The sequence below is a fragment of the Mesoplodon bidens genome, assembly GCF_964165515.1.
Source record: "Mesoplodon bidens genome assembly, chromosome: 20".
Classification (NCBI taxonomy): Eukaryota; Metazoa; Chordata; class Mammalia; order Artiodactyla; family Ziphiidae; genus Mesoplodon; species Mesoplodon bidens.
Window position 1 is genome coordinate 31,907,818 of NC_138181.1, and position 12,867 is coordinate 31,920,684.

Genomic DNA, 12,867 nt, shown 5'->3' on the forward strand with positions numbered 1-12,867 from the left:
ATTTGTATGCGACTGTGATACCTCAGGACAGCCTGGGACACAGTAATTAATTACCAGCCCACCCTGACGTGCACTAATGCTTCTATATGTGCCTGAGTAATTTCTGTTGTGTGTCTAAAGCAGACAAAAATGACAACTCCTCCATCAACACTTAATAGAAGTGTAAATTAAGGCAGCCTCTGATTTAAGCTTCTTCCCCTGTAGAAACAGCTCCGGCAGTGACAGTGGTTCATCTGAATGACACTCTCTGAGCCTGAGTGCCGGCTGGCATCTGGGAGGGAACCAGCCACGTGCTTTTGCAGGTGCAGAGGAAAGAAAGAGCCCCAATTCTCTCTCTCTGACCCGCCCACCGCTGAATGGGGCAGCTGCTGGGGAGCCGTGCTCTCTCCAGATATTTCTGGCTCAGAAGCCGGTAGCATGACAAGTTCCCAGGCAGCCACTGCACTCAGTGTCCCAGCGGCCAAAGGCAAACCCTGCCCGTCTGCACCCTGATTTCTCTCCGTCCCCAGGACGGCGGGGTGGGCGGATCCGAGGCGGACAAGGGTCCCTTTCAGCGCTGCAGAATAATGTCCTGTCCTTCTTAAACCAATCTTGAGTTAATAGAAGAAAGACAAGTTCTTTCGAGTCAAGCAAACATGCTTATGGAGCCCCGGCAGGTATTTTTAAGGCTCCATAGTGCATTGCACCTGCAATAAAATTGTCACCAAACCCGCCATAATAGCAGGCATTAGCTATTTGGAAAAAGTGTCACTGACTTGCACGATTATTTTTATGACCTGAAAAACACCTGCATCGGCCCATTGGGCACTTGGAGTTGCATGTCAAGCCCAGGAGACAGAAACAGCTCCCTTGTGTCTGACCTTCAAAAGCAGGAAGGTGTTGCCTTGGCCCGAAGGCCAAAGACGCTATGGTGTCGAGTTTGCGCTTACATCGCACTTAGAGCACGGTCCCCAAACCACAGCAGACTCTCTGCAGTAAGAGGAAAGGACACCACTTAGGCGACCCACGTGGAGGTGCCAAGCCTTCCTGCGCCAGGGCGCCCGGCCCATGCCTCATGCGCCCCGGGGCTCCGCATGCCCCACTGGGCTCCTCCTTTCTTTAATTCATAGTTTTATATTCGGGCCCAGCTTTCCTGAATGCAGCCTGATTGTGGGGTGGGTGAGAAAGACGAAGTGCACAAAGCAAGTGCCATTATGTGTTTGGGGTCAAGAGAAGGGTGGGGCTGGAGGCAAGAAGAGAAAGAAAAGAGAAGCAGTTACCGCTCAGGTAACGGTGAGGTCCGCCTGCATCCCCCCTTTGCCGGCCGAGGAGAGCAGGGCTCTCTGAGCCCCACCATGTCGGGAGGAGAGCTGCTCAGAATTCACGAGTTTCATGCCCAAGCGCTCTGAAACCTCGAAGCAGAATTCTCCTTGGGGGCCACTCTTGTCCGCGGCACCGTGTGTGGGAGACACGGACATCCTCCTTACGGACGATATTGACGACCACTCTGGGATTTTTTTTGTTTTTGTTTTTTTTTCCGGTATGCGGGCCTCTCACTGCTGTGGCCTCTCCCCTTGCGGAGCACAGGCTCCGGACACGCAGGCTCAGCGGCCATGGCTCACGGGCCCAGCCGCTCCGCGGCATGTGGGATCTTCCCGGACCGGGGCACGAACCCGTGTCCCCTGCATCGGCAGGCGGACTCTCAACCACTGCGCCACCAGGGAAGCCCGACTCTGGGATTTTACGCTGCATTAGAATTGCCTGGAAGAAGTGCTGAGTCCCAGGCTCCTCCCCACCTTTTCACCTACTTCAGCATCCTTAAAAAAACAGGCAATAAAAATGCTTGACAAAGTCAGATTCCATGAGCTCCAAGACGGAAACCAAATTGCTCTTGATGCTGGAAGAGATGTCTACAAACACTCTAAACCTGCTCACGCTGTTCTCAGTCCCATCCTGTGGAATTAGTGCTACAGAATATAGTCCTGCATAATTGCAGTCAGAAACATCTATTATATCCCTTCCTCTTTATTTTATTCGTTCCACTAGGAGATTCAGCTGTATCTGCCAGCTTGGGGAAAAAAAAATAAGGCAGGAAGGTTTTAACTTATTTGTCCACGACAGAACTCTGAAACATTCCAAGTCTTTGCTGCACACGAGTGTGCTTTACCATACGGAGGGCAGGCTGCCGGCCTGGACAGCTCATCAGTACCCAGTCCATCCACGCACTGCTCTCCCGTCTCTGTTCTTTCTCCTATTTTGTGCACAATTCCTATCTGGAATCTGGTGGACTGAGACTTCATATGATGGACAGAGGTGAGCTGTCAGCAAAGCAGAAGGAGGGGTCAAATTACTTAAATCATCCTGTGGCGCCTGAAATGACCAGTAAAGTTGACGGTGTGAAGATAAGTCAGACCAGGTCACACCTGCTGGAACTATTTTACTTTTTTAGTTGGAGACACGATGTCTAGCAGGGCAGAGCATCAGAGAGAAACTGGTGAGAGACCCATTGTGGAAGTCTCCCCTCATCTTAGTATCACCCCTCAACACGCCAAGCGCTGAGACTTGGCCTTGATGTTCAGGTGTTAAAACCTGACAGAGAACGGAATTTCCTCAGTTGGAGACAATGAGAAATATTGATATCATATGTACATAGCCTGTGTGGAGTCATGAAGGCACAAAATGTGTTCCAGGGGACATTTGTGTATGTTGGAGGGTAAAGAAGACATTCATATACTGATCAGTAACATACCCAAGGTCACGAAAGTGGTCACACCAGAACTAGGTAAGGGTCAGAGCTCCTGACTACCTGATGACTTCTGCAACTCCTTCTGTGGCCTTAGGGCTTTATGAGAAAAGGAAGGGAGGGAGGGAGGGAGGGAGGAAGGAAGGAACTATCCCCATATCTTCCTAATGTGTTTTTTTTGTTTTTGTTTTTTTGCTTAAGCCTGTGTTTACATTTATTTTGCTGTGTCTACTCCTGTTTCTTGCTTCTTTCTTGTTTTCTTTTATGGCTCATTAAAAACCTGATCATAAGCAGGAAAGTAAGAAAATGATGCTTTGTAAAGGAAATATAGCCAGTTTAAATTATTTGGCAGTGGGAAAAATGGGTAAGAATTAGTTCAATAAATTTTTTTAAAGGCATTCATAATTGATTAGGGTTCTGTGTAATATGTGTTTTTTAAATTTTTCAATAGAAGGGATTATGCAAAGTTGAGAGGACAATCAAAGGTGAGGTGACTATTCAGTGTATCACACAGAATATACATTCCCAATGTGTTTACTTGGATGAATCAAAATTTAAATGTAGGATTACCAGTCACCAAAAGCAACTTATGATGACTATTTTTCAAACATATGAAAGTTACCTTTCATCTTTTATCACTAACTGATAAGAATAAAGAAATTGGTTTTAGGTGTAATGAGACATTCGGGTTTGATAAAGAAGGTTCTGATTGATTATAGTCGATTCTAGTTAAATTTCAGAGGTGGGTGGGAGTGGGGGCAGGGAGACTGAGCACCTACTATGCACCAGGCACTTTGCTAAGCATTTCAGTGCACTGGCTTACTTAGAACTCATGGGAACCTAAGAAGAAGGTAGTATTTCTTTGACTGTTCATAGAAGAAAACTGATATTCTCCAGTGAACTTGAGGATTCACTACAAGACCCTGGATTTAGTGATGCAAGTTGAGTGAGTTTTTTTTGTTTCCTTTTTTATTCCTCTCTAACCAGAACAGAACCCTCACTCACCCTATATTTTCTTAATTTTCTTTATACTCGTGTCTGTAATAGCAAAGGACATATATTTTAATTCTCTGAGTTTAAATGGACGATCCCACAAAACTGTAGATAAGAAAGAAAAAATAAAACCTCCAAACATTTGCATGTAACACAAAAATTATTACACAAGGAAAGAAAATATTAAGTGACGACTCATCCTAAAACTGCCAGCCTTGGTATATCTCATTTATTTCTCCTTGAACTGACTGAACTTTTAAGCTCATGTTGACACATATTTGAATTTAGGAGACAAAGACTCAGAAAGCTCTTCTATAGAAACGGGGGCCTCTGGAACAGTAGGCATAATCTGATTCTTAAAATAAATGTGAAGACATTTGTTTTCATTCCTTTTTATGAAATCTATATCCATATAATTTATTTATTCCAGAAAGATATGACTACTAGCAAAAAGGATCCCTTCTTTTATTTATTTATTTTCCTGGTCCTGTTTGTAAGATAGAACCAGGGGGTGAGTCGCTTCCTGGATTGGAGGGTTCTGATTTATCACAAACACAGCTGGCATGGCCAGAGCTTTTCCCTGGGAAGGGCTGAGTCTGGGGATAAAAGGTGAGTCCAGGGTGGAGAGACTTTGTGGAAATCTGTGTCTCAGTCAGCCTCACTTTAGCACAGATTTACTGGGAATTCATTCCAAAGTCCTGGTGGAGTTTCTCTTTTGCATCATTAACCAGATGCTGTAGGACTACTCAGGATTCCACAACTCATTGACCTCCGCAGATTAGACATCTGAGAATCACATCAAGTATTTGGGAGAAGAAATCAAGCACAACAGGATGCTGATGTGAGACACAACACCCTGAACCATCTGGGGGTTTATTCAAGGAACCACATAAGGTAAGAATCAGGCCATACTGCAGTACACACGTTGAAGAATCCCTGGAAGTTTTATGAATAGAGTAGCTATTTTTGTTAACTTTAACTTTTTGAGTTTCACGCCATTTTTTTCTGACACTTCACTGTCCTTATAAGTCTGATCTCTTTGAATTCATGCTTTTCCTGGTCGAATAATATGCATGTAAATTCTGTGCACTAGATTGTATCTCTTAGTTCATAAATGAAGCAAAACAGAGCAATAGAAAATAACAGAAACATGAGCAGGAGGTACCCGGGAGATGAGGGGGTGATTTCCAATCCCCTCAGCACTTGGACGACTGTTTGTCAGTCATCTCCTCCTTCATCAGACGTTTTTGAAGTGTCAGCTTTTAAAATTAAGTACTAATTTTAAAGTTCTGCTCTTCCAAAGGCAGTGTCAAGAGAAGGAGAAGACAAGCCACAGGTTAAAAGATTATAAAAGACATAACTGATAAAGGACAGTAATCTGAAACATTAAAAAGAAACTCTTTTTTTTTTTTTTTTTTTGCAGTACACGGGCCTCTCACTGTTGCAGCCTCTCTTGTTGTGGAGCACAGGCTCCGGACACGCAGGCTCAGCGGCCATGGCTCACGGGCCCAGCCACTCCGCAGCATGTGGGATCCTCCCAGACCAGGGCTCGAACCCGTGTCCCCTGCACTGGCAGGCGGACTCTCAACCACTGCGCCACCAGGGAAGCCCTAAAAAAAAACTCTTAAAACTCAACAATAAGAAGACAAACAACCCAACTAAAAATGGGCCAAAGACCTTAACTGACACCTCAGCAAATAAGACCTACTGATGGCAAATAATCCTATGAAAAGATGCTCCACATCATATGTCATCAGGGAAATGCAAATTAAAACAATAATGAGATCCCACTATACACCTATTAGAATGGCCAAAATCCAGAGCACTGACAACACCAAACACTGGCGAGGGTGTGGAGCAACAGGAACTCTCATCATTGCTGGGGGGAATGCAAAATGGTGCAGCCACTTTGGAAGACAGTTAGGGTTTCTTACAAAAATAAACATACTCTTACCATATAATCTAGCAATCATGCTCCTTAATATTTACCCAAAGGAGTTAACAACTTATATCCACACAAAAACCTGCACTGGAATGAATACAGCAGCTTTATTCATAGTTGCCAAAACTTGGAAGCAACCCGGATGTCCCTCAGTATGTGAATGGATAAACTGTGGTCCATCGAGACGATGGAATATTATTCATCACTGAAAAGAAATGAGCTATCAAACCATTAAAAAACACAGAGGAAACTTAAATGCATTTACTAAATGAAAAAAGCCAATCTGAAATGGTTATATACTGTGTGATTCCAACTGTATGACACTGTGGAAGAGGCAGAACTATGGAGACAGGAGAACGATCAGGGGTTGCCAGGGGCTGGGGGCAGGAGGAGGGATGAGGAAGTGGAGCACAGAGAAACTTTAGGGCCGTGAAAACACTCTGCAAGACATGGCGGTGGTGGATACGTGTCACTCATTGTGCACCCGTCCAAACATACAGACCGTCTAACACCAAGAGTGAACCCTCATGTCACCTGCGGACTCTGGGTGAGATGATGTGTCCATTCAGGTTCATCAATGATAACAAATGCACCATCTGGTGGGGGTGGTGACATTGGGGGGTGAAGTGGGGCTGTGCATGGGTGGGGGCAGGGGGTTTATGGGAAATCTCTGTACCTTCAGCCCAACTTTGTCATGAACCTAAACTGCTCTAAAAAATAACGTCTACTGGGGCTTCCCTGGTAGCGCAGTGGTTGAGAGTCTGCCTGCCGATGCAGGGGACACGGGTTCGTGCCCTGGTCCGGGAAGATCCTACATGCCGTGGAGCGGCTGGGCCCATGAGCCATGGCCGCTGAGCCTGCGCGTCCGGAGCCTGTGCTCTGCAACGGGAGAGGCCACAACAGTGAGAGGCCCGCGTACCACAAAAAAAAATAATAATAATAACGTCTACTAAAAAAATAAGACCATTCCTATTTTTCAAGAAAAGGGAGGAAGGTAAGAAAAGTCAAAATCAATACTGAAGACTTTAAAACACATTCTAGCATTCTTTAAACTGTGCCATAGATATCTAAAGAACCTAGTATCTATTGTAAAACACCAAAAACCATTAATAAATGATAGGCATTTAATTTCTTCTCTCTCTCTTTTTGGCATAAGTTAGAGGAAAATGAAGTACAGGAACAAAAGAAGTTTTGATAATTAAAAGCCTGCTGTTTTGAACTTACTCAATCTTTCATTTAGCCAGAAGGTACTGTGTCCAGTGGACAAAGTCTCAGCAGCTGTGGGGACCTTCTCCCCCCTAATTAGCCCCCGGATTGGTATCTACTTAAAGTATTAAGTATTACACCCATCTCTGTACTGACAGTGTGCAGCCAGCATTCGGAACACAGTAGGTGCTTAATAAATGTTAAATTAAGTTGAGGAGAAGGGTTTGGGGGGAATGGGTATAGATGGTTCTCATACACCTAAGGCATCAAAGGCACAGTTAGGCCGTAACCCTGTGTGAAGATAAACTGAACCCAAATTTAAGGGCCTTCATTTGTAACCATTCTTTCAGTTGTGCTGTTTTTTCCTTGTTGTAGACAACAGAGAAAACAGTTTGATTAAAGGTGTTTAATCTTTTCCTAAATCTTTGCAGCTGCCTTACCAAGTGGCAGACACCTACAGCTAAGCCTTTCCACTGCTGTCAACATGCTCAGGGCTCCAGGCAGAAACATGGGCCCCACGTTTCCCTGTGAGAGGTGAGGGTGAGGCTGAGTCACCCTGCTCATCACAGCCACGTGCATCACGATGCTCAGTAAGCATTTAGGGTTTGCCAAGGTGTCCCCATGTGGAAGGCAGAGGGGCTAGAGGTCATTTAGGAGCCAGCTTCCTGCCCTGGCTCACACATTCCAAGATGTCCCCTAACCCCGGTCACCCCGTTCCATGGCCCTGACTAATACAATTATAATAATAATATATAAACTACAAGATAAACTTGTCAATGTCCAAGCTGACCAGAGCCCCACGTTGTCAGGAGACCAGCTGGAGCTTTGGAACAAGAAACCAGGGGCGTCTCTGTGAGATACTCCATCCCCCCCAAACAGGACACACCTGAAGCCTGCTTTCTGGGGACAGTGAGAACACGGAACCTGAGGCCTCTGCTCTTCACAGCAAGACTTTCCAACATTGAAAAGGGAGTTTTAGAGGGAAGTGGAATTAGGAGGCTTTACTTTGTCTTTGAGCTTAAGCCAAGCACTCTGATATAGACGCGTGCCAGACTCCACAGTTTGTAGCCAATTTCACATAACTGCTATTTAAAACTTGCCTGGATTCCCATTCTGCTATTGTTGCATTTGAATACAACTCCCTTGGAGCCCAGTGGGAAGGTGGGTGATTGTCAGAGCAAGGGACCTCCGTAAGTGTCTGCCTTGAATACCATATTATTACCAAAAAATCCAAACCAAAACAAAACAACAAAAAACTTCACCTTCACATGGAAGGACATGCATGCGTCTTCAGTAAGACAGATGTTTTAATGGAAAATATTTGAAGGAGATGTTTTAAGAGAAAGTATTTGAAGCAAAACCTTAAACAGCATGAGCTCAAACATCTAGAAATACAAAAACTACAAAGCAGCATTCCCTTGGAAATTTAGGTGTTAGTCCGGATCTATGTGTCTATTTTTAAAGAAGTGAATTTCTAAAACTTGAGATTTAAAAGCAATAAGAACTTCTCAAGTATATCCATAAGGCTAGAAGCTTAGGGACCAAAGATGTGGAACATATGTGGCAGAAATAAATGAGTACATAAATGGAGAGAAAGACAAACGGAAGATGAGTAGTCTTTGAAGTAGAGAATCCCAGGGTTTTTTGATTGAATATCTGTCCAATAGCAAGAAAGAGGCCATGGAGCGATTTGCGCGTTACACTCAGAAATGTTTCCCCACCACAACAAAAGGCGCTTGCAGAAGCCCTGACCCTGGAGGGGAAGCTTCACCCTCTATGCACGCAGACAGGCTCCTGGGTGTTATGATTCAGCCCTCACTAACCCCGGAAGCTCTCCTACCTCGGCACGTGGGCAGAGGGCTGCTCCACTGGCCGTTGCTCCTACACTGGGCTCGAGATGCGCCCTGCAACAAGTAGCCGGTGTTGCAGGTGAAGTTCACGACATCGTTCAGGTTGAACTCGCTGCCGTTAGTGAAGCCGTGGGCAGGGTTCCCCGGGTGGCCACAGGTGATGGCTACGGAGGAAGACAGGTCCACATTAACAAGTCATCACTCTCACCTGGCATTCTTTATTAATACATGTACAGGTATGTTAAATGTATGAATTAAGGGGTTGACAGCTAATCAGATATGTTGCAGATTGTGTTTATATTTGGAAGGGAATATTGGGAGAAAGAATCACGGGCTGAACCCACAGGTTTTTATTATAATCGTGGAAAATAACTAGCACCTGGCAAATGTACTTTCTTCATCATCATCATTATTATTATTTCTTACATCATGATAGAATATCAGGTAATTTTAAAATAAAGCAGTGAAAAACAAGAGATGCTAAATTTTTGTATTAATCATGAGTTCTGAATATTTTCCCCTTAGAACACACCAGCTAATTTTTTGGAACTCTCATCTTGAAACATTATAGGGACTTGGATGATAATTTAAATTGTGTATGCATAAATTAATCCAATATCAATTTAAACATCATGAAATTAGGAAAAATAAGAGTACATGCTCAAATCATATTTTCTTTGACATTCCCTATTGTATGGTCCTTTGGAACATAGCCAACCCTCATTATGTCATGTCCACAATAACAGCAATATAAATCATGAACATATCCTTCATTGGCCCTTTCAAAAGAAACACATTACAGTTGTGAAACTGGTGTTTTCCTTCTCATTTATCTTGTCAACAATTTTTTCTTCTAAGTAAAGCTTTCACCCTGGAACTGTGTACAGTTACCACAGCACTATCACAGAGAACACTTGTCACTGTCCTAAACTTACATCAACAATCCCTTTGTTTAAGAAAATAAAGAACATAGTAGGAAAAAAAATTGGTTTAAAAGGAAATTTGCATAAGGGTACAATCTTCTAAAAATAGGAGTCAGCATTCGTCTCTCAAGTTATAAAGTTTGAGGACAACGGTTACATACAATTTCACCTCTTTATTAAAGGGAGGACTGCGTACAAACTCTCTGCGTTCTTGATGAAGCAATGACAAGAACACAAAACAACACAGAAGCTTGGCGGGTGGCTACCGTGGGGCCCCTGCAAAGCCAACCTGCAGACTCGGACCCAGCACCTCTATCCTCCTCTGGTGGGATGCTGTTTCCACCTTCTTGTCCTGGGACAACGTTGGGGGAATGAATGCCTGACATCCCTCATCCTGGGACCCATCTGAGATGAGCTGGTGAGCAAATTCAATGTGGAGGGAGCCTGGAGGAGGCGCCAGAAGGACATGGAACGGGAGAAGGACCAAAGACGGACAGGGAGGAGCGCCCACGTTCTCTCTCTTCCGACAGCTCTCCATCCTTTCTCTGAGCTTAAACGTGTCTGTGTTACGACCTAATGACAAAAGAAAACACCACGAAGGGAAGCACCCGCCGACTTAGTTCACAGGCTGTACTTACGGACACAGACTGGGGTGTGTCCAGACCACTTGTGGTCTTGCAAGCATATCCGGACGGAAGTCCCCACGAGCCGGAAACCGGGGTTGCACTGATAAACCACGGTGTCCCTGTAACTGAAGCCATCGCCACTGATGTGGCCGTTCACGATGGGATCCGGGGACCCACAGTGGCCAGCTGAAAAGCAAGCAAAACCAACAAAAACACGCTGGAGAGCTTGTCTTCTATAAAAGTACCACATTCGTGGAGGAACAACAGAGTCCTACGGTATGGCACGGGGAACTCTATTCAACATCCTGGGATAAACCAGAATGGAAAAGAATATACAAAAGGATATATATGTATATGTATAACTGGGTCACTATGCTGTACAGGAAAAATTAACACACCATTGTAAATCAAGTAGACCCCAATAAAAAAATCTAAAATAATAAAAGTACTACATTCAAAATTAGTTTATCTTTATTGTCAAGTGACTGACAGAATTGAATGCAAACATTATTGGAATTTTTTCCATTTATATATTTTTTATTTGATAGAGTTTTCTTCAACTCATTAATTTTTCTCAACAATTGTGGGTGACATAAGTAATAGTTCAAATATAAAATTGTTAAAAGGTATTTCCCCAGTTATGGTTTCTCCATTTATTTCTTTTACTTATTTTTCTTATTGATATTTTATGTTATTTATCTATTTATTCTATTTCCAAATAAAAGCCAAAAGAAAGGAAGAGACACTTGGAATTAATATAAGTTCTGTAACCCTACTGAAAATGGGTAGCAAAGAAAAGGATGGAAGGATCTCCAGTGAGAGACTAGATTCCTGAACTACCTGTGAAATTCCAAAGGAAGGACTGATATCAGAAAATAAGTTCAATTTCAGAAAATGTCCATTTGAGTTATGTCTGCACTGATGTCTAGGGGAAACTGTCGCATACTCAGTTGAACACAGAAGTCCAGAGCTCAGGGGAGGGACACCCTGCAGACAGAGATTTAGGAAAAGCTAGATTACAGATGGAGGCTGAACCCAACAGGTGGCTGAGCTCGCCCGTGAAAAGTATGTACAGCAAGGAAAGAAAGGGCCCCCAAATGAAATTGGGGTGAACATCAACACTTCAGGGGAGGAAAACAGTACTGATGTGAGGACTCTGATATGTCAGGTCGCAGACGAACAGGGTGTCGGATAAGCTTCAGGACCAGGGGGCTTCCAAGTGGGGAAGGAAGCTAGAGGAATTTTCAGTCCTTCGTGAGTTGAAGGCTGGGGAGTGACAAAGGTTCTTTGCCTGACAAAGCTGTAATCCGGGTCCTGACACTCCTCCCAGGCCCACCTGTGCACCTACTTGTAAAAGCCGACTTTAGCAAGCACCCTGCTAAGTCAGCCTGCAAGAACCCTCCAGTCTCAACATCTGATCCAGTTTCTCACCGCACCTGCCACTGGTAGGTGGGTTCAGCCAGAACCCCTCCAAGCCCTGAGGTTCCCTCTCAGGAATGTCCCACCCGTGCCCCCTCCCTGCCCCTTGGCTGTGACCCCCACAGGCCCACAAGGAATCTGGAGCTGAGCCGTATCTTTGTGAAATCCCATCACCCTGGTCCCTACACCAACCGCTAGGGTCCTAAATGAAGTCTGCCTCATTATCTTTAAGGAACGCCATGAATATTCTTTCTCTGTAACAGTAGGAAGGTGCTGTGTGGTCCGGGGAAAACTAGGAAAGGCGGGATTCCCTTCTCTTTCGCTCTCCTTCCACTTTCTTTCCTTCCCCTCCATCCGTCATCCCCTCTGTCCCTCCCCCACCCCACCTCTCCCCTCCTCACGTACATGGAAAGAGTATCTTGTTAACAAACTATGGAGCATTCGCAGTAACTGACATGAAAAGGATGTGAGTGACACAGGGGTTTCGGATAGACTAGGAGAGTTCCTAAATTGTCCGCCAAAACTCGCTCCTTAGGCTGGAGCAGCTGCAGGGCGTTTTGGGGTGGATTTCCCCTGGCCACTGCCGCCCCGAACAGAGCACCCAGCTGCCAGTGCTTTACTCAGAGTACAGCAACCCCAGAGCTGAGAGCATGGCCAAACTACTGTCATAGGACACTCAGGGTTCATGCCACCGTTCTGGAAGAATTCACAGCACTACCCACTATTTCTGTTTAAGGCAATGCAGCTGCGTGGTGTTATCCTAGGTCTGAACTAGATCTGTTATCAGCAGGATGACCTTGCAGAGGACAGAGGGAGAAAACCGAATCGGTGATGGGTGTCCCTCCCTCTTTGAGCAGAAACTCTGCCCAACATTTGTAAGAGGTCGGGTCAAGTTGTGCTCGATTCGCTTGATCTCTTGTCGCCTCTGCAGCTTTTCCACTCAGCCAGATACAGATCAATAAAGCTGATTCTGACCAGAAGCCAGATCGCCTCCCCCCACACCAGGCGTGACACAAGCAGGGAACTGGGAGGAGGCTGAATGTTCTCCGGGGGTTGAAGGGAGAGCTTCTGAGGCTGTTATCCTGAACATGGATGCAGGCTCCTTCCCAGAGGCTGGGCTTTGCACGGCCATCTCTGTCAGGTAGAGACGTGGAGCCCCACTCACATCCCCGAGACAAGAAAGGAG

General features: G+C 45.0%; 1 protein-coding gene across 1 annotated transcript in view; it reads right to left on the reverse strand.

The window, feature by feature from the left end:
• The window catches only part of CSMD1 (CUB and Sushi multiple domains 1), a gene marked incomplete at its 3' end in the record, with an annotated part of 1,732,394 nt that overhangs the window by 34,935 nt on the left and 1,684,592 nt on the right, over window positions 1–12,867 (reverse strand). The window contains exons 53-54 of the mRNA XM_081220901.1: window positions 10,275–10,448; window positions 8,704–8,877 (exon numbers count right to left, since the gene is read on the reverse strand). Of these exons, the coding sequence (XP_081077027.1) occupies window positions 8,704–8,877; window positions 10,275–10,448 (348 nt within the window). The remainder of the gene's footprint in view (window positions 1–8,703; window positions 8,878–10,274; window positions 10,449–12,867) is intronic.